Genomic DNA, 22,115 nt, shown 5'->3' with positions numbered 1-22,115 from the left:
GTAAATTTTTTTACCTTGATTACCCTTGTCTAATAAAAAGGAAAACAAAGAGATACTTAATTTATTTTGTAAATAATAAGCTGAAAGAATATATTAACTCTTAAGTTTCACAAGAAATACAGATACCAGAAATTATATTTATATCCGAAATAAATTTTTACCAATTTAAAAAGGCATAGAAACTCTTCCGAGTTTGGTTTGATTTAAATATTTCAAATTTAAATTAATCAGTTGAACTAATAAGGTGATAAAACGAACTAAGTTAATCAGTTGAACTAACGAGGTGATAAGACGAACTTGAAAAATCTCGAGTTAAAATAAAAATTGAATTATTTGAGTTATTTTAGTCAAATTCTAGTTTGACTTGGTGCTGCCTTCACACACAGAAAAGGTTCATGTGGGGACTGGGCGCCTGCCTGCAACCGACTAACAAAGCAAGTTAACTCGTTTTGACACGGGCCCTAAAATGCAAATCCCAGATGACCCGTCTCTCCTTATCCTTTTTTGCACGCTTTCCTAAATATTTCTAGCATCATCACTGACAGTAACTCGGGGACGAGTCCACACACGCTCATTGACACGACAGCTGGCAAGTAAAATTTAAAAGACTAAATTACCCTTTTCAATTAGTAAAAATAAGTGTTAATTTTATACGGAAATACAGACGATTGCAGCCGGGGGTTCTTTCTTTTTCTCATGCCATTGGGTTGAAGAGGACTGCATGCACAGGAACGCCTTTCTCTCTTTATTTCTTTCAACTCCAACTGCGCCTGGGCTTCTTCTCCAATTCTCACTCTCTCGCTTTTACTCTTTCCATTTCTCACTGCTGAAGGGCGGGGAGGGCAGGATCAGAATTTCTGCGGCTTGTGGGATAGGCAAATTGAATAGTACGGAGAATCCACTTCATGTTGCTGTCCTTTATGCCCTAGGTTATTCATTTCTGTAAACTGAGGAGGAATTAGGGTGATTCTTGGGTGGAGGGGAATTCGACCTTTGGTTCCTCCCTTGGCTGTCTCTTTAGGTTTTCGCTGATTTGGGGCCATGGCCTGAAATAATCTTGTTGCCCTAATATGAGGGCGAGGCCGGGTTAGGAGCTTGTATCGCCATGGGGAGCACCGGAGAGCCAGACCGGAAGCGGCGTCACTTCAACTCCATCTCGCCAACCGCCGCTGCCGCCAAAAAGCTTCCCTTTTTGCCGGTATCCGAAGATAAAAAGGTTGATTTTTTTTTTTTTTAAATCTATATCTTCATCCTGAATGAATTGCTTGATCTCGGCCTCTATGTTGTGTGGTTGATTAGAGGACCCTCTACTTATTTGGTTTCATCAAATTTTATTGAATTTTACGATTTTGAATAATCTGTTTGACCTCGGTTTTACGATTTTATCTATTTATCTGTTATACGTGTTTTGCGTCTTTGGCTGTGGTGGTATATAAATTCTTGTTCAGGGTAATACTTTAGCAAATAGTTTTCTCTGCACGTTAGTTTGTTTTGACCCTTTTAGCGATTGCAGCAATCTTCTTGTCGCAGTACTTCTTGTTTCTGAGGAGAGAGACTCTCTTTGCCTTTTCCAGAATCATTTGTTGTATGTGGGTTTAGTCGAGGTTTCTTCTGGTAGTTTTTTCTGATGTTGAGGTTATATAGCCTTGTGAGAACACAAATTTTTAGTCAGTACTCAAGTCTCTCATTTTGCTTATCATCATTCTGTATCGTTTTTCTTTCTTATAATGTGTATGGAATCAATAAAGCTAATTGCTAAGTGGTTTCTTTTCCTATCAATATTCAAGAAGCGGGACCTTCTTTTGGTGGCCACATGAATTGCATTACCTACACTGTGGACTGCAGTAAAGGCGGAGTAAATTTATAGTTCTTCTCTTCATAATGATAGGGAACTTTTGATCATGGTGATACTCCCAGTTGGGCGAATGTTATTTATCTTGTTTGATGCATTTGTCTGTAAAGTAAAACAGCTTGCCCATTAAATATGTTACAACATGCATTTGATTTTGCCCATTTTTGATTTTATTATTGGGATGCTCAAAAAGTGGCTGAAAGTAAAGTGGGCAGGCAGAAAAATCCATTTCGTTGTTTATGGAAAGCCCAAATAAGAAAAGAGCTTGTGTCTGTATCAACTGAAAGGTCCGTGGTTTTCGCTTAAAATAATTTCTCTGAACTTCTACTGATCCCTAGACTAGATCTTAGTGAATAGTTTGGCTAATCGTTTCCAAAGATTTTATTTTCTCTAATATGACATTTTGGTGGATCTTAAAGTTAAAAGGGTACTGTGATTGATATTTGTTTACGTCATCCAGGTCTTTAGCCTTGATCCTTGTTCTATTAATGTCTTGGTTCCACTTGATATTGCGAGTGGAGGGGTTGACATGTGCGTTGGAGTTATGGTCCACTGAGTAACAGGGGACTCATGAAGGAAGTCTCTCATGACATACCGTGTATAAGAATGTTATGCTGTGAAATGGGGTTAGCATGATATCCAGACGTCCTTAGTAATATAACAATTAGTTCAATTAAATTATATAGATACTAGCTGTGATAGTTCTCTATTTCTATGTGTGATAGCTCATTCTGCTTGTGCCACAAATCTGGATAATAATTATTATGTGATGGATACTGTTTAAAAATTTTGTTTATTAGAAAAATTTAGTCAAAATCAACTGTACTAAGAAGCATTATTCTGATTTTACGAAGTGGGATGAACATATTTTATGTTTATTGATTCAATATTTAGTGGTCAGATAATGAAATATTTTACGGGTAAGGATGGAACCACAACAAAATCAGCTGGTGGTCAACCATTTTGATGTCTTATTGCTCCAGTTTTTGAGATGGCTATGGAAATGTTTTTATTAATTGTAGGAAAAGGAAATGTAATGATGAAACTGAGGATCATATCCTTTGTTTTGGCTTTAGTAAGTTACGAATTGAGCTATTGTGAGATAAATTGTCTGACACAATTAATTTGACATAAGAATTGATAAGGCCTTTGTTTCACTGGTCACAAGGGGGGAGGCGTACCCAACATTCAAAAGGCTAGGAATGAAATCCTGACCTATTCCCTGTAATAGCTTGATAGTTTTTTGTATGAATTTGATTATGGTGATTATTTCCATTTACTTTAAACAATTCAAAACTGGAAACCTATGATTAGATCTGCAAAGGGTTTTCTCCTTTTTAAGTTTCAAAGTTAAACAAAATTTCGAGTCCCAATGGTATTTTTATATTTCCTAGTTATTTGTAACTCGTTTTGTTTTGGGTAGGATTTTTTATTTTTTTTTCCTGGGGCAGGGGGAAGGGAGCATAGTGGAAATGAGGAAGCATTCTCGTGCCAGTATGACTATCTGTCTGTCTACCAATCTAATCTCTCTTTCTCTATCTGTATATGTGTGTGTATATATATATATATATATATATATATATATATATATATTGAGTTTGATGGTTTACTCAGTGAATTTTTACACGAAACAATTTGTAACTACAAAACCGTCATTGGCTGGCTTAGCTGATCAACCAATGTGATTGATGTATTATTGGTCCAATGATAAAGTGATTTAGTGATGGAACTTAAGATCCTTGTAGCCTCACTTTGGTAAAATGATCAAGAGTTGTTAATTGGACATAAGAATGAAACATTCCTGGGACTGCATTCCACTTTTTGTTAACATTGGACTTGGGAGTAGGTACTTTACATTTCTCAGGTTCAGTACTTTTAAAACAGAGCCAACATGGAAACTGGTGACAAAAGGTGAAATTGTTTCTACTAATGAGATTATTGAGTTATGACAAACTTTTGAGTCCAGCGGTACGAAAACTTCTTTCCCTAGATTATCCAACTCTTTCTTTCTTTTTATGGGGGGATTGGGGGTGGAGAGGAGTTATGGCCAGATGGTAAAGTCTCATTATGGAAGGAGTTTGATTAATGAACTGTTTATGAGTTTGTTTTTCTTTATTTGGCAACACTTCTTTTTTATTCATTACGACAATGCAATTAAAAAGTATCTCAAAAATCTCACTTGGGTGTCCTTAATATGTCAGAATGAAGCTGATGGGTTCACCTCCATGTTGAAAAGTTTTGGTTCTGGAGTCGTATCGAAAGTCGAGTAACCAAAAGTAGCGGTCTGGCCTTAAGTTAGATTTTATTTGTATGTGTACAATGTGTGCAGCATCTGTAGCGAATTTGAACAGACTATTCAATTTCCTTGAGTGGCTGTGAAAAAAAATTCTGTTAAGCAGAAAGTAATTATATGATCAGTGAACTTTTCTAGTTTTCTCTAAAGCATCAGTGAACTTTTATAATCAATAAGATAACTATGTTTTATTTTTAGTTTTCAGGTGGTCAATTTAAAACAGGTGTGCAGTCTTTGACATGTAAACATTGAGTGTATTTGGTGTATCAGTGGTTCAACTGAGGACAAGTCATCACGCACTTGGTTTTTCATTCTGAGTTCAACTATTGTGAAACAAGTTGTTTAGAGTTCTAAGTTTTCTTCAGGAATGGAAACTTAAAAATCTTCAGTATTCCTGAAACATCGCCCTTTTTGTGTGAGTTTGACCTGAGCAAATGTTGCATAATTCATGGTATTTAGGATAAATAAGAAACCTAATTCAGAAAAAAAAAATCCTTAGTAGGTGTTTATTTTTTTATAACAACTTTGATATTTTCAGTTCTTGTCTGATATTATTAATCTACTGCTGCGGCCTCTACTATGGCAATATTATGAATTACTTACTGTATAGATGATAGGAGATTTAATTACCTTAATTACATACAAGTATGCTATTAACCTGTTGATGGTTGTATGTTTGACCAGCTGGCATTTTATTTAAGTTATTTCCTGAAATAGGTATTATATTTTGAAATTTGGTGAATAAAATTGTTTGTACTTCATTTGGGACTGTCAAATCTTTTCATTATTGCATTATCAGGTTTTCATTGGAAAAAGGGTGAAGAAAAGAACATCTCAAAGGATTGTCTCGAATTTGCTCAATTATTGGTTTAATTCATGAGTATTCTCTAATATATTTTTCGAATTTTGTTTTTTTAATGTCTAAAAAATAATCTTTCTTAGATTTACCTCATACCCATGTCAATTGTCATTTGGAAGAAAAATATCTGCTTTTTTGGTAATCCTAAGACTTGATATTTACTTGTCAATTATGTGAATGCATTTACTTTGGGAAGAAGTTTTCTTTCACTGTTATCTGACTGCTATAGAGTTAGCATATTGGTTTTTGTCTATCTATCTGAATTGTATTCTCAACTTCGGCATTGTAACATGACATGTGATTTGTTTTTGATAGCTTGATACTACTGTACTCCAATATCAAAATCAAAAGCTTGTTCAGCAATTGGAAACTCAGAAGGTCGAGTATTTTTTGCTTGAGGATAAGTTTCATCAGTTGAAGGATAAACAGCAGGCTTATGATGAAACTTTAAAAGTGGTTAATAAGTCTTGGAAGAAGGTATGTGCTGATTGACTGTTATCTTTTATCACTGCATGGAGCTGCACAAAACTATATATGTATATGACATTGATTTGGTTGTTTGACAGCTAGTGGATGATTTAGATTCAGTTTCTTTTCGTACCAAGGGTTCTGTAAATGGTGTGCGAGGTGTGAAACATTCTAAAATTTTAGATGGTAAGAAAAGTTGATGTTCTGGAATTATCATGTGTTGTATGCTTTTTTTTAATATTTGTATAAAGTAAGGATTTTGGTGGAGGAAGAGGAGAAAATTGAGAGGAAACGAAGAAAGAAAAGAGAGAGAGAAAGGGAGAAGAGCCAGAGAAGGCTTGTTGGGGGTTGTGCACGACCCCCAGCTCTCTTAAATAATAGGTTTAGGCTGAGAATTACAAAATACCCCTGGATGTATTTTCTAACAATATATTTAAAAATACATAATTATTGTAAAGTTTTAAATTGATTTATCCAAAATTCATTTCTTTATTGCATTCTAGAGAAAGAGGATCCTGTTATTGGCTAAGGTTTTGTAGGTAAAAGTCGATGTTTAAAGTGGCTTAGCCCATGAGATGCATAGTTATATAAAGTTTCATCAGTCAGATGTTTCCACTGTAATTTTTGAATTTTTATTTTTCTGAAAAATGTTTCTATGATTTTAAGATTCACTAGTATTATTCCGTCTTTAGAGATATTTTTTGACTTTGCAACTATAGGTCAACCATCCTGTTCAGTGGAAGAGACCTTTCTGTCTAGACTGCTGGAAACTGGTGCCACACATAGTTGCTCAGTGGGCAGTTCTCCTGATAAAGTGCAAGATGATGGAACGTCACATGCAGCCACCAAAGGTGTCCTACAAAATTTACTAACTGCCATTAATGGTGTGTTGCTTGAAAGCGATGTACTTTCTGCCAGAGTCTTTGGAGTGGTACCCAAAGATGGTAAGCTTTATTGCCACAATTATCTGCTTCATCTGCAATATTTTAACTTGTAATCTAATTTCTTAAAAATGGGTTTTTGAGGGCTAGTGCCTCAGCTCTTAGCTGCTTTGTTCTGTTCTCTATAGAGTCCACGAGAAAAATGGAAAAGACCATTAATGACTTAGAGATGGAGGTTAGGAACTTACGCATGGCTCTGAGTGACCTTCATTTGAAGCACAGATCCCTGGGAAATGAGGTACAGAGGTATCGTGACACTAATGCAAAGAACAAGGCTCAGCTTAAACTTTTGACTGGTAATTTTCTTGGTCCTATGACAAAATACATCCATCATAGTTAAAAAAAAAAAAAAAATCCAAGCAGGGAGCGACCCTGCAATCTCTTATTGTTAGGGATTTGCTCCCTCTTCCTTTGTAAAATTTTCTCTTGTTAATATAAATACATCTTTGTAAAAAAAATAAATCTTTCTCATCTTTCAAAACACAAATGCATTAAAAAATTGACCCACTTTCCCTTTATTTTGTTTCCACAGGGGAACTAGAAAGTACTATTGCAGAATTGGAGGAAAGTAATCATAAATTGGCTACCCTGAAAGCACAAAAAGATGCTCCACGGGGATCTTACTTTCCTATATTAAATTTGGGTAGTAAGTTTGTGGCAGCGAAAAAAGCCAGGGATAAGGAAAAGGACTTGCAAGATTTGGAATCTTCACTGAAGGAGTTGTTGGTAATCAGTTGGTGCCTTCTCTTCTTTACATAATTTTTTTTATTAATTTCATATTGAACTTATAATCTTTGTGTTTTTGGGTTTTGAATAGAACTTAACTTCAAGTCGACTTCTGGAACTTAGTAATATGCATGAAGAGCGGATAGAGATTTTGAAGAAGTTAGCAAGTTTGCGGGTCTGTTTTATTTTGCCATCTTATTCTTTTCTTTTCTTGTCATTCAGTCTTATTAACTCTGATTTTACTGTTTGCTCTAATTAATGTTTTCTGATAGCAATTTTTTTTTCTTTTTTGACAGAGCACCCTGAAAGATGTGAAATCTATTTCTTCTTCTAAGATATTTGTCTTGCTCAAAGATCAGATTGAGAAATCGAAAGATGAGGTGGCCCAGTACCGAGTGGCATTAGAGAAACTTCAGGTGGTAACTGGTCGGTAGTTGCATGTAGTGATGCTTGATTAGTCGCTCCAGTTAAACTTTTTTGTTTGTCTTGACTTGTTTTTACTTTGGTGTGAAAGGTTGAGAAAGACAATTTCATATGGTGGGAGAAAGAAGCAAACTTGAAAATTGAATTAACAGAAATATCTCGAAAGGCTTTTATAGATGCAAATCATAAAAGAAGTGAACTAGAAAAGGAATTGCAAAGACGAATTGATGAAAGAAGTTGGATAGAAACTAGGTTACAGGAGGCCTCAAGAGAACCAGGTAAATATGCACTTTTTATCTTTAACTTCACATTGGAATTCCTGTTTAATTACTCTAAGCTAAGATCGTGTTTGATATCCCAGGAAGGAAAGAGATTATACAGGAGTTCAAAGCCTTGGTATCTTTATTGCCCAAGAAAATGGGTAGCATGCAAAATCATTTGAATAAATACAAAGAGGCTGCTTCTGAAGTTCATTCTCTGCGAGCTGAAGTTCGGTCCCTTTCTTCTCTCCTCAATAGAAAGGTGAGCATGAGGGTTTTACATTATCAACTCCTTGTTTATTTTGATATTATTATTATTGTTGTTGTTGTTGTTGTTATCATTATCGTGCCTTTTGCCTGTGCTGATGAATAGGTTTTTTATGCAGGCAAATGAGTTAAAAACGTTGTTGGGTAAATCTGAAGAAGAAGTAGCTGAAGTAGAGAAACTAAAAGCTGTGGTATCTGACATTAGCCTCTTATACAAGTTTGTTTACTCTGTGCGATCTACTTACTGAAGCATTAGTTAATTTATCATCTATAATTAACTTGTCTGAGAGTTTTAAAAAATCTAAGAGAATCATGATTTATAATGAACATGTAAGAGAAGAAAAGTGAGAGAGAATATCTGATAATTGACTCCTCAAGTTGATGTACAGAACTGAAAGCAGTGGTATTCAAAAGTTTTGATTTTTCTGCTTGTTAACTGTTATTTGCTCTTTGTTGAGCAGACAAGTAACGTTAACAGTGTAAACGAAAAAGAGGAAACTATCATTACTTTTAATCTGGTTTTGTGAAGGAACCTAAAAATTTCTACAACAACTTCATCATGTGTGATCGGTGAATACAAGAATATTAGGAAAAATAATGAACATATAAGAAGAGAATCAATTGTAAGTATAGAATGTGCTACACATGCTACTGTTTTGTTGAAGTACGATCTGTGCAATACTTAGAGAAAGCTTACATTTTCAACTAATCCTGTAATATCACGTTAAACTATAATTAATGATAACATGTAAGAGTGTTAACAGTTGTGGCATGGGCGTTTGACTCAATGGTCACATGGGGGGTTTCTAGTTTGAAGTTCAAGGTTCGAGTCTGCCATGGTAAAGGGTTTCTACATTAAAAAAAAGTGTTATCAAGAAAAATAACAAGCGTATAAGTGAATTGTAATTAGTAGAATCATGTGAGATTAGAGCAAGGGAGAGAAAAATTGTACATGACTGAAAGTCTTTGCAGGTGTCAACTTACTTTTGTTTTTCTGCTTTTTACTTGTGTTCAACTCAGCTGCCAAAAAGTAATGTTGATGACTTAAATAGAAGAGAGGAAGGGCCTCTGTTTTTTCATAATTGCATTGCATATGACTCTTGTTGGGGGGGGGGGAATCATTGTCTCAGCACGAAGTTGGTATGACCTATCTTTCTTTTGTTTATGGATACAGTGTTAGGGAAAATAGGAACACGTTAGAGAAATTCTCTAATCATGTTAGTGAATTGTAATTAGTAGTTAGCATGTGAAATTAGAGCAAGGGGAGAGAAAAATTGTACATGATTGAAAGCCATTGCATATGAACTTACATTTGTTTCTCTGCCTTCTCCTTGTGTTCAACTCAGCAGCCAAAATAAAGTTAATAACTTAAATAGGAGGAGGAAGGGCCTCTGTTTTTTTCGTAATTTCTTTACATATGACTCTGTGGGGGGAATCGTAGTCTCTAAAAAGAAGTTGGTATGATCTATCTTTCCCTTGTTTATGGATACATGGAATATTGTTAGGAAAAATTGGAACACATTAAAAGAAAATCACTAACTATTAGTAACTAAGTACGCTACTTTTTTTGGTTGGTGCCAACTAAATCTGGAAGAAAGCCAATGCTTAAGGGATAGAGAACTTATCTCTTCAACTGACCCAGGCTTGTTTAGTGCTTTGCGTCCTAAATTGAAAGTGGTTCCAATGAACGTCTGCTTGATTCAGGTAGGTAAATGAATAGTTAAATGTGCTGTTGGAACTGGCTAGGTGCCATCATGTAGCCCAAAAGTTGGGGTGAGCCTTCTTTTTGTTTTCATTACAATGACAAAAGGCAATTCAGTAGATAAAGGGTGGCTCTTGGAGGAGAGAAAAAATAAGAAAAAAAGCAAGAATACAAACACGAAAATAAAAAATGAGGAACTCAAAGGGGGAGAGTTGCTGACAGCAATGCCATTGGCTCTCTGAGTATGTTGCTGTAAGACGTCAAGCCATTACATCTTGATGATCTAGAAAGTTGAAAAATGGAAATCTAGTTTCATAAATCATGATGATGTAGTAGGCCTAGTTTTAGATTAGAAGGGGTTGTTTTTGTTCTTCAGCTTGACTTTTACCTGTCAAATGTGAAGCTGCTTATGTTTTTTTGTGTCTATTAACTCAAATTTGAGTGTTTTTTTAGTAAAACTCAAATCTGAGTGTTATGAAAATGAAAATTTGTCAACTCAAATTTTTAGCTGGCAATATCCTGCGAACTCGAATATATAAAGGTGATTGTTGCGTTTCCAAATGGAGTCCATGAGTAACTATGTTTAACTTCTTGTATCCTTTCTTTGGTGTGCTCTTATCTGCCTTGCTTTGTAACTGCTTTGCTTCTGTGCTCAAGTTTTCACTGTGTATTTCTGTTGAAGTGGGAGGTCATAGAATAATCAGCACTGTGGAGTTGATTTTTAAAGGAAATTTAAATATTGATGATTGTGAATGCAAAAGAGGTGTTGCTAAACGTGCAAGACATTATCCTGTTTTTCCCTCTTCTTTGTTTGTCAACAAAATTTTGCATAATTTGTGAGCTTTTATTTGTCATGATTATAACTCTTGATATTATGTTTCACTCTTGTGCATATACTTACCACATATCTAAGGGTTTTTCTTTTATTTTTTCTCTCCCTTGTTCCATTCAGTTAACCCTTATTATTTTCTTATTGTTTGAATTTGCTTTTTGGTGCTCAAGTCTTAAATCCTCCACTACTTATTATTTTTTTGCATCTTTTTGTACTTGCACATCTTTTATAACTGATAGCCGTAGCAATGGTGAAACAATATTACTTTCTTGTCTCATTGTTATAACTCTTTACCATTATGTTTCCTCTTTCAAAAAAACATTATGTTTCATTCTTGTGTGTATGCTCACCACAATGCTAAGTATGTTTCTTTTATTTGTTCTCTCCTTTTCAGTTAACTCTATTTTTTTTTTACTGTTTGGATTTACTTTTTTGAGTGCAAGTTCTTAACTGCTTTATTTTTGTGCTTTTTTATTGTTTGATTTTAAAAAAAAATTATTTGTACTTTCGCATCTTTGTAACTGATAGCAATGGTAATGAGCGAAACAATATTTCTCTTCTTGTTGAACAATTTTGCTGAGATTCTGAGTTGTTTTACTGGCACTATTGCTTTTGGCTGGACTAAAATTTCAAAATCACCATTTCATCAGAGTGCTATTCATGCTGACTTTTTTTAGGCTACAGTGTTATTACTAATTCAGTTTTTTAAGTTCTCAGACCCGGTGATGGGACTGGGTCCAGTTGAACCTGGTTCAATTATTTGGTGGTTTTGATAACATTAGTTGATTGCCTTACGGTTTCATAAGAATGCTGCTCATGGTGACTTTTTTTTTTCCTCTTGGTCTAGTTGCATTGTTATTAAAAATCCAGTATTTTAAGTTTTCAGACCCAGTCGTGGGGTTAAACTGGGTTCAACCATTTGTAGGACTAGGGTTTAGGCAGACTAATTCTTAACTAGTGAGAGTGAAGCTGATCACCTAAATGCCTCGTGTTATCAGGATGTGTTAAATACTTCCCTGTTGACTAAGTGTTTGTGTACATGATAAAGAAAAGAAATGTCCCAATGCGGTGTTAGCTCTTGATAGGGTCAATTTGTTTTAAATTTGTGATATCGACTTGTTGCATTTTCATAGTTACTAACTGATGTTTTCAATTTTGTACCTGCTATGGGAATGACAATGGTTTAATGTAAGAATATCTTGTGATTGTTTCTGGTGTAACGAAGGTGTATGATTTAAAAGAGAGTGTAAAGGAGCTCAAGCTAATTTTAGAGATGTATGGGCGCGAATCTACTGAATCCAGGTAAGACTATGTCATGTTTCTTTGGAGCCAAACATTCTATTATGTCATTCATTCTTGAAGAAATCATACTGCATGGCTGCATCTTGTATGTGATAATCTTAGTGTGCTAGTTGTATTGTTTTGGGTAGAGTATATTGAAAGCAATCCAAGCATTGGTTTCAGTTGTTCTGTAGTGTCTTTTGCGCTCGAGGTTTTTCTGGCATTTTAAACTTTTCCCACCTAATTTAGCGATGGTACTTTTCATTATACAAGTGTCTCTGGATTGATCTGGACAATATTTATACTTGCATCATTGTTCTTGGATTCTGGTTCTAGCCTAAGAAGAGTAGCTTTACATAGGTGATGTTGATCCAATGAAAAGATCAAGTGAGAGATAATCCAAGGTGTTGAGGCTCATACTAGTTTTAATTTTTTAATGAAGATTATAAATGACTACCATTTTTATATATCCTTTTCCTAATTGTAGAAATGTTACTGAGGCTAGAGAGACTGAGTACAAAGCATGGGCACAAGTCCAAAGTCTTCAATCCTCCCTTGATGAGCACCAGTTGGAGTTGCGTGTTAAAGCGGCCAATGAAGCTGAAGCAATATCTCAACAGAGGCTGGCTGCTGCTGAGGCTGAGATAGCTGACCTCAGGCAGAAGTTGGAGGCTTCTGGAAGGTTTAAACTTCTGAAGATTGACTTTCACTGTTGTTAATTTCTGTTTCATTTATTTATTTATTCTCTTTTCCAAAAAAAAAAATCCTAACTTTTGTGTTAATTAGGTCCAGAGCAGCCAATAACAAGTCCTTTCCCTAATTTGAAACTTTTTTACTTTTTTTGACAATTATTTTGTCAATGAATTATGCATTAAAATGTTCAGGTAACCTGATACAGTGTGATTCTTAAAATTTGGCTGCTGATATTTTGTAATAATTTATTTTCAGGGAGATAACTAAGTTCTCAGAGGTCTTGAAATCTAAACACGAGGAAGGTGAAGCTTACTTGTCAGAGATTGAGGTTTGTATATCTCTGCATTTTTTGTCACTAAATTTAAAGGGCAGGAGCAAAAGGAACTAAGCCTTAAATGTTCCTTCCAGACAATTGGACAAGCATATGAAGATATGCAAAATCAAAATCGCCAGTTGTTGCAGCAAGTTACTGAGAGAGATGATTACAACATCAAGGTGCAGCAGACTTTTTCCTTTTCTGGCATGATTCAAACTGTTTACCTTTTCTTCTTCTGGTCTTGTTGAGCATAAATAAAACCGATATATGTTTTTGTTGTCTTTATACTTTTTTTAGTGTAAAATAGCTCACGGATGGAAAAATAATTGCTTTTCTATTTCTGGGGAGAAAAGGCAATCTGAAACATTAGAACCTAGGTTGGATTTGCCACATTGGTGTGCCTAAAAACCCATTACAATTGAACAGCTGCAACATGCCACGTCTATTGTAATGGTTGAATTAGAAAGTTCCAATGAAACAATTGTAACTTGTCATTTCTATATTCGATACTGAATTAGATTTTATCATTTATTGTTGTTGTTATTATTTGTTTTCCTATAACAATACTCTGTATTAGGTGCACCATTACCAAATGGGGAGATAAGAAGGAAAAAAAATGGAAGAAAAAAGGTAGCTACCTGCTTCTGCAAAGGAATTGTTAAAATTGGGTCCAGGTCAATCCCCAAATGACTAGCCAAAGTTAAAGAGGCCTCATGACATTAACTTAAGGGTATTATTCCCACTAATACTCCTGTCATTTGCAAGCCTTACAAAGGGACAGTGGGCCTGTGATTTGGATGACTAAATGGTGTACAAACTAAATGGGCCATGAATTAGGCCCAATAAAACAAACACCCTACTCTGATACCATACTAAAATTGGATCCAGTTCCATCCCAATATGACAAACAGAAGTTTAGAAGTCTTTTCCCAACTATGAACTCCAGGATTTTTTTAACATCAGCCTATCCAGAATTGTTCTCACTTACAAAGAGATTCCTTTAGATAATTTTTTCTTCTTTTTAAAGATAGTACCACAAAATTTGAAAATTGGTGGAATATTGATGCACATGGTTGTCTGATATTTGAAAGGCTAAAGTTAACACTATGCACTTTCTTGGCAGAGGTATTGGCATCATATAGTCTTCATAATCATCATATCTCAAAAGTTATTAGTGAAAACTTTTTCATAGACATGCATCAAAATTAGTGAAGTCATGGAAGCTCCTGTATTTTATGATCTATGGGCTAGATGGATTTTGGTCTTTTGTTTTTATTTCTTTGGAAGAAGAGAGAACATGCTGTGGAAGATCCAAAAAGATAAAAGCATAGGAATTACTTGCTGAGACGAAAAGCTGTAGTCAATGAACACTTGTTGTTTTTTGTTGTTGATAAAAAAATAAAAATAACCAGAAGATAGTTCTTGTCCTCCTTCAAAGTAAAATATGTTATCCAAAAAAGGCAATAAAAATTAAACAAAAGGGAGAAAAGTTGGAGTTATTTGAATTTATTTCTGAGTAGAAACATTTGCAAACAGCTTTGTAATTTCATCTAATGTGGATAGCTCTTTGATGCATTCTTGTATGGTTAATCTGGTTGTACTTAGTAAGAGCTTCACGGCCAGTGTATTAAAAGCTTTCTTTTGGTTGTTGTAGCCATTGTACTGTTTTGCCATACTTTAGCTTTTTCATCTGAACTAATTTTGTATTTTGTGCTTCACAGGCTGTACATCAGTTTGTGTATACAAATCTGACACTATAGATTTTTTTTCTTTTAACAGAAATATGTGCAATGAAAATCTATATAGCATTGCTGTATAAACTGATACTGAACTCATCTTGTTGCAGCTCGTTTTAGAGGGAGTGAGAACAAAGCAAATGCTGGATGCTTTGTATATGGAAAAGCAACATCTGGAAAGGGAATTGCGGCAAGCCAGTGCATCCTTGGATTTATATAATTTTAAAGCTATTCGGATTGAAGAACAAGTAATTTCTGACTAAATCTGAGTATCTGTTGGGCAAAGTAGGCTTTGCTTTGTTATCTAAATTTTGTTTGTTTTTGCAGCTCAAAATTTACTCAGAGCAAGTAGGAAAACTTGGTGAGGAAGGGTGGCAGAATTCAGTTGCCATGGAGAATATCAAAAGTAAGTTGTTGGATATACAAAGGCAAACTCAGCAGTTAAAGCAAACCCAAGAGGGATCTCAACCAAAAGTTGAGAAAAGCCGACAAGATGTTGTGGCACATCTGATAGAATTAGAAAGGGAGAGGTAATGTTTTGTACTATAATTTTTGGTTTTCTTGGCTGCTGCTTTCAAGTCCAAAAAGAACCTAGTTCTCAAATTCTGCTGAATTTATCAGATTTAGTAGGAGGAGGACAGAAGAGGAGTTGGAAGCATTGACAAGGAAAGCCAATCACCTTAGTGTACATACCGAGTCTTCATCACTCTTGGACAAGCTCCAGGAAGAAGTAGGAGAATACAGAGAATTACTCAAGTGTAATGTTTGCCATGACAGACAGAAAGAGGTAAAGTTCATCATCTTAAGCACCTTTGGAATGCTTTATACCACTAGCTATTACCATGTTTTCACAATTTCATTACCCCTTCAGTTTTTTAATGCCTCTCCCATTTGATTTGCCAGGTTGTGATCACTAAATGCTACCACCTCTTTTGCGGTCCTTGCATTCAAAAAGCACTAGAGAATCGGTTTAGGAAATGCCCTATGTGCAGTGCAAGTTTTGGGCCTAATGATGTGAAGAATGTATACATCTGACATGAATGGTGTGCATGCTTGAGCAATGTCAAAGAGAATGGTGATTACGGATGTTTGCGGGGGTGCGATCTTTGTAAGAAGAAAAGACTAGAATGTTCTCAAGCACCGGTGAGAAGATCCTCAGCGTGGTCTGCCGTGTCTTCTGGAAATTCACCATTGTTTTGGTAGGTCTAGAGCTGCAGTTTGACTATTATAGACAGAATTCGTAGGCAGATCCTTCGCAGTGTCTCTTCCCTCTTGTAAAGTTGTTTTCATTACGTTTCTGTTGGAGTCCCTTCGTTATTGGAATGTGAAATTGATTTATTGCAGGTTGTGTTGTTTGGATGGCATTAGGTGTGTCACTGAACAAATAAAGTTTTCAGTGCTATAATGTGATTGTTATTCATGATTCCATATCCAACAGAATCTGTTCATATTTTTTCGAGTTAAAAAATTCAGTTTCGAAGCATTTATTTCCTTCAGATAAGCAATCTTCTATTTTATTGAACATCGAAATTAGGAGATTTTCGAGTGGATTAGTAATGAAGAGATTTATCAACCTAGATGGAGTAGTTGTGTATTTTACACAAGCCACGGACAAGCAAAACTCCGTTGGCGATGCGAAAGTGATCTATATGTGGAGGCGGAGTGATAATGTGAAATGTGATAGCTCACCGGGAAGCAGCCACTGATTGACGTAGAAGATGCCCTGGGACTTGGGAGCAGCATCTGTGAAGGCCGGTGACCGTGAACTCCAGGTAGTCGCAGAACCGTAAGGCCCCGGGCTCTGAGATTTAGAACCGCCACCAACTCCGACCTCGGCGTCTCCCAAGGTGGCGCTGATCTTCGAATCCGTGCCGACCTTGAATATTTGCCTGTCCTCAGGTGGACACGGTGTAGACGCACTCATCCTGTCCATCTGTACATCAGTTTCACAAACCAACTTTATCAACATAAATTAAGAACGAAACAAAATATTCCAGACCAAAATGATCATGACGCATGATGAGAATCAAGGAAGATGAACAGTTGTGATAGTGTTACGAAGACTTACTGTTCTTCGCCTGATCTGAGGTGTGTCACAAAATGCTGGATGATGAATCGACGAAGAAGAAAACAAACAAACAGCAGCGGCCGAGAGGAGGAGAGGGAGGGAAGGGAAGGGAAGCGGCGAGTCCACAGCCATGATCCGCCTTTCATACTTTTCCTTATTTTCAGAATTTTGAAAGAGAGAGGGATAGATAATGGCTTCTCATGCGATTCACGGAACATTTCTTAATTACACGGGAGATTTGTCATGGTAAAGAATTAAAGAGTAAATTTTCAAATGCGTAAATTATAAATACGATCAAATAAAATTCATAAATTTATTCTCCCACCATATAAACAATCTATACAGCCAACGAAGCCTGTGACCCTGTGCACGTCATTAGTCAAAACAAAAACAACAGTAAAGAGCAGAGCATGTACATTCTTCCAGTTTAGTTACGAACTGTACTAAGATTTTTGGAAGGCATCCGGATAATCCAGATTACCCAGTAGAGAGAGAGAGAGAGAGAGAGCTGTCCACCACCTTTAAACCAATAACCACTCCTCTTTTTGTGTCATCTACAGATAGTAATTTTGGGCTGAGGAACAATGAGAAAGTTATATGCTTCAAGTTCAGCACTTTCAGCTGTTTCAGGAGGAAACTACTACTTGGTAACCGCTGCAGGAGGAAACATGAGAGCATGAATATACACTGGAGTAGAAAACATCAATCAAAACATGAACCATCTTCAAGTCACAGTAGTTGCAATGCTCAACTGCCCAATTACGCATAAATTGTTGTGTAAAATGTTTTTTCTTTTTTGAAGTACATTAAATCTTTGGACAGAAAAAAACTAATCAATATTAGCTCTGAATGGGAAAAATATATGTCCAAGAAAGACCATGCTTACAAAGCTAAAACCAAACCTAAACAGAACCTGCACAGCACCATGGCTTAGTTCGCAAAAGATCAAACAGAAATATAAAGCTTTTTCAATTTTGTGGAGTACCAAAAGACAAGCAAGGCTTCCAGTTATCATCTGAAGTATGTCCATTTCAAAATTTGAATATGGGAAGAAAATTGATCAAATCTTCATATATTGCAACTATTTAATTTTTTTTTAAAAAAAAGAAGAAAGAAAAAGGCATCCTTCTGATACTAAAGTAAATCTGTGAGAATATTTACCTCCAATTTATGACTGACTGGAGCTGCCAAGATCAAAATCAATAGTGTAGTCATATTCGATTGTTGGAACAACAGATCCCATAAATTTCAAAAATAAAAAAAGGTACCTACAAAAATTTGAAACTTAGATAAATGGAGAAGTAAAGTTCAAGCTCATAAAGAAACGTCACTGGAAAATGCAACAACAATTTTACATACGTTGATCATCAAAAGAAACCATCACAGTCATAACATGAGCGCATAAAAATATTGAGGATGCTATTGGAGTTTCTTCCACTAACTTCAGCTTTAATTCCTCAACTTGTTCACCATTTTCAGAAAAAAAAATTCATTCCATTTAAAACAAACTTATTCACATATTTGCATTTTTTTTTAAATAGTTAAGACAAATTATCTAATGATAATATATAAAAGAAAGAGCAGTACTTATCAACTTCAGGTTCAACTCCACGAGACATTAGAACATCAATAATCTTTTTCATCACAGCACCATGTCGGCATGGATGAACAGATGCATGTTTCCCAGGTAAATGTGGATGATCCTCAATAGTTACCTGTAAATTATTGAGGAGAAACAAGCAAAGACAACTTCCATTAAAAAAGAAGAAGTAAAGTTGAGATGAATCTAACTTTTTTTACTTCAAATAACATTATGAAAAACCAAACATGGTAAAAAGGACATTACCGTCTTGTGTGCATGGTCCTGACTAACATCTTCAAGCACAAGTTCTGGTTTCAAGGGCATCCTTGACTGAAAAAAAAAAGGCCAACAGAAGATTTCTGATTAAATTTTAAACTTCTAAAAATAATCAATCCACTGAAAGATGATGGTATGGCTATAAAACTCATTTGCCCTTCAAAAGAAATGGCTATAAAAATCATCCTCATTAAGGCTAATACCGACTAGAGATCAGCTAAAAGAGAAATGAAAGAAAGAAACAGATAACAATCAAGATAAGGTTTAGAACATCAAATTATTTCTACTGCGTGAAGCATCCATTCATCCATTAGTTTTGAAATCACAAGCATCTATTACAAGTACGAGTGACCTTTCAGTTGCCAAAAATGTCAAAACAACCTTTTTAGCTTTAAAGACTTTGTCAGTTCCCAACCGGCCAGCATCTATAAGACTAACTTCGAATAGTTAAACTATTAACAAATTGACTAAATCTTATTTTTCCTAAAATACATTTTTTTTCTCTACTCTAAGATCAGAAGAATTTAAACTAAGATGAATTGCACCAGAGGTGATTCAAAAGATGTTACTTCGAGTGACAATGATTCTTGTGTAATCTAATTAGCTTCCAATGAAACATATAGAACAAACTGTAATCTACTGTTGTATACTTAGATAAGTACATGAAAAAATGTATCACCAGAACTACCTCATCATATCCTGTAAGCCACACACGAGGTGTCTGATAATATTTATCATACCTGCACAAAAATAAATGGCCTTAAGAACTTCTCTTAGTGAGATGTAAATGAAAAACATCGAATGAAGATTGTGGTATGGTAAAAGCAATCTAAAGAATCATATTAAGAACCAATCATAAGCTACAAGAATCAATATAGAAGAAATCATCTTACGTTATGCTGACATCATATGTTCGAGTTCGTAAAATATTGTCATCATCAGGTTCATGTGCAACAAAATAAGTAGATCCCAGTGTTGCCTGCATATATAAGAAACAAAATGGGAACAAAATACCACATCTTAAGAAATTGTGAGCAAGAAACTGCAGTTCAGCTGAATATGCAATGCCAATAAAATAAAATATGTGATGTCCTTATTGGTCAAAAGCAGAATATGACTTTCAGAATGTGATGTCCTAACAAACAGAATATGACTTTCATATTTTACTAAGAATGAACAGGTCTCAGAACCCACATATAATAAAAGCATTTTTTCAGTTAGAATATGCACAGAAATGCTCTATTGACATTAGCAATAATATACAAGGAAAACAAAGACCTACTGCATCAGTTTCCAAGACATTCTCAGCATCTTCATATGCAGCCATGTCAGGTATATCTTCTTCCTCACCACCAAAGTAAGACGGGATAGACTGAATAGTCCTGCCCTTACTGATATCCAGAGCCTCCATAGTAGGTAAATTCTCTTCTTCATCACCTTTTGCTTCTGAAAGAGTGAAAATACTAGAAAATTATTTTCCACTGAGCTCAAAATAGTCTTAACACGGTATTTCTGTCCTAATCATGAAATATTTACACCGAACTTTACCTCTTGGTTTCCCATGAGTTGCCAGCCATCCATCATTATCTTCATTATCAAGAAGAACTTCACCCCCAGCAGCTTCATATTCTTCCTCTACACTGATGGCCCTGCGCAAACATGGCACTGAAAAGCAAGCAAACATAATCACTTAAGTGAAATGATAGAAGAGACTGCATAAACTAAAGCTACTAATGAGATCCTAATAACCAGAAACTGAGCAGGATATGCATGGTTTTTACCATTTCTTGTGATCAGGTATTGTTTATCAGCAGGTAAGTAGGACTTTTTCTTGCTTGGCTCACCAGCTTCCCTAAATTAATCAAACAAAACTCAAATGTATAACCAGACAGAAGACAAGAACGATTACTAAGTGCAAAGGAAAGCTCAATCATGCCCAAACCAACCCCTAATCTTTCTCAATTTTGTGAAAAATCTCTATCCTTTTTTTTTCTATTTCTTTCTTTAGGATTGCTAAAAGAAACTAAATTGTAAAGCCGACATTTGATCATGAGAAACAAAAGAATCTTGAAATTTATGAAATACATAAAGAAAAACAATAAGAAGGAAACTTAGAACAAAGGATTAGTACCATGACCAAGTGGGACATTTGGAGACAAGGTTATTGCCAGCAAGAACAAATTCACTGATGCTGAGAACTCCTTTCTCTTTGAAAGCAGAAACTGTCCGGGGACCAGTGATTCTCTCCACAGTACCCTTGAAAGCTTCATGGATCTTCTGAGACAGAACCATCTCTCAATCTAGAAAAAAATAGTATCCAGAAAAAAAAGAAGCCATTAGACTGCTTTCCACTCTTCTAGTGAACTGCAGAATGAAGATAGGACACAGGACAATGCTTTGAATCTGTCAAGTTAAAGAAAATGCCCTTGTATGCACTACAATTTTCACCATCAACATATCTAAATCTACCAAAAAAACATATCTAATCGAGCTCAAGCCGGGTTCAAGCTCCTATATTTAAAACTTTACATAAAATACATATCAAATAAACTATACATAAACTTATGCATAAATTTTACATAAAATTGTGCATGACCTTTGCATAAAATTGTACATAAATACTATACATAAAATCTGTTTAAAATTTTCCATCCACTCTGCATAAAATTATGAATTAACTTTGTACAATAATCAAATACAAAAATTTAAATGAAATAACAATATCAAAGGAAGCAAAAACTAGTCGTAAGGGCTAAAATGAAAGCCTAAGGAAATCAAAGGAGATCAACTAAAATATTTTTAAAAATGAACACCAAATGACATTAAAATTTACAACGCACCTAGTTAGTAGTCAAGGAAACAAAAGCCAACGCAAAACACTTTTTTTTTTTCTAATCACCTACTGATTTGTAAGTGTTAAACACGAAGAGCGATAACATTGCGAAAACTCCTAAGTCTTAATCATGAAGTTTAGCGCGATTAACAAATTCTAGTAATCTCCAAGAATTGGTTCGTGCCCTTTTGAACTTCTAAAAATTAAAATTTTAGAAGAAACAGCCAGGAACCGACTTACCTGTGACTATGGCCAAATCCGGTAGAGCGATGAAGAAATTGAGAAAGCTGAAGATCAACTTGGCAGAAACGCCTCGACGAAACGCCTCTCCGCAGGTCAGTGACCTTCTTCTTCAGTACTTCTACAAGTACACGCAACCTTCGGCCTTTAAGCGGGTACAAGGACCCGCTTCTTCTACCCGTTATCGACTTCTTCAACCCAGACTCAAATCTGAGTCAATCCAGGCAACTCGTAATTGAATCGGCGATTCAATAACACCATCTTTATGTGGATGTGTTTATGTCATTATTTGACCAAAATTCGGATGGCTGGTTACTTTTAATACAAACTGGCCCAACTCAACGAGACCCATGAATTATTACCCTTGACTTTAGGCCAGACATGCAGATATATTGGGCTTGGGCTTGGGCTAGACCAAGTTTAACTTTTCCTTCAAAAGTAGCAAACCCTAGAATTTTCTTGGAAAA

The 22,115-nt window shown here is 35.4% G+C and overlaps 2 protein-coding genes across 2 annotated transcripts; one reads left to right on the top strand and one right to left on the bottom strand.

The window, feature by feature from the left end:
* The first annotated feature begins 691 nt into the window (after window positions 1–691).
* Window positions 692–16,133, top strand: LOC137933984 (E3 ubiquitin-protein ligase BRE1-like 1). The gene is made up of 19 exons (XM_068778146.1): window positions 692–1,216; window positions 5,320–5,481; window positions 5,571–5,658; window positions 6,192–6,416; window positions 6,542–6,709; window positions 6,946–7,139; window positions 7,231–7,314; window positions 7,436–7,555; window positions 7,654–7,840; window positions 7,924–8,084; window positions 8,209–8,280; window positions 11,849–11,925; window positions 12,392–12,586; window positions 12,853–12,925; window positions 13,006–13,092; window positions 14,760–14,897; window positions 14,977–15,179; window positions 15,271–15,436; window positions 15,553–16,133. The coding sequence occupies exons 1-19, from the start codon at window positions 1,106–1,108 to the stop codon at window positions 15,682–15,684; spliced, it is 2,643 nt and encodes an 880-aa protein (XP_068634247.1). The 5' UTR covers window positions 692–1,105; the 3' UTR covers window positions 15,685–16,133.
* An 886-nt stretch (window positions 16,134–17,019) lies between these two features.
* LOC137934610 (autophagy-related protein 3-like) lies at window positions 17,020–21,747 on the bottom strand. Its single transcript, XM_068779050.1, has 11 exons — window positions 21,649–21,747; window positions 20,707–20,875; window positions 20,357–20,427; window positions 20,124–20,240; window positions 19,858–20,021; window positions 19,469–19,554; window positions 19,264–19,315; window positions 18,564–18,629; window positions 18,305–18,432; window positions 17,879–17,985; window positions 17,020–17,371 (listed from the first exon to the last, which is right to left on the bottom strand). Exons 2-10 carry the CDS (start codon window positions 20,865–20,867, stop codon window positions 17,886–17,888), a joined length of 945 nt encoding a protein of 314 aa, XP_068635151.1. The 5' UTR covers window positions 20,868–20,875; window positions 21,649–21,747; the 3' UTR covers window positions 17,020–17,371; window positions 17,879–17,885.
* Window positions 21,748–22,115: the final 368 nt, after the last annotated feature.

This window comes from Aristolochia californica, unplaced genomic scaffold, assembly GCF_029961685.1.
Source record: "Aristolochia californica isolate CCGP_79_NKW_82.1479 unplaced genomic scaffold, dmAriCali1.0.hap1 SCAF_6, whole genome shotgun sequence".
Taxonomy (NCBI): domain Eukaryota; kingdom Viridiplantae; phylum Streptophyta; class Magnoliopsida; order Piperales; family Aristolochiaceae; genus Aristolochia; species Aristolochia californica.
Note: the sequence above shows the minus strand (reverse complement) of the source record. Positions and strands in the feature narration are given on the sequence as shown.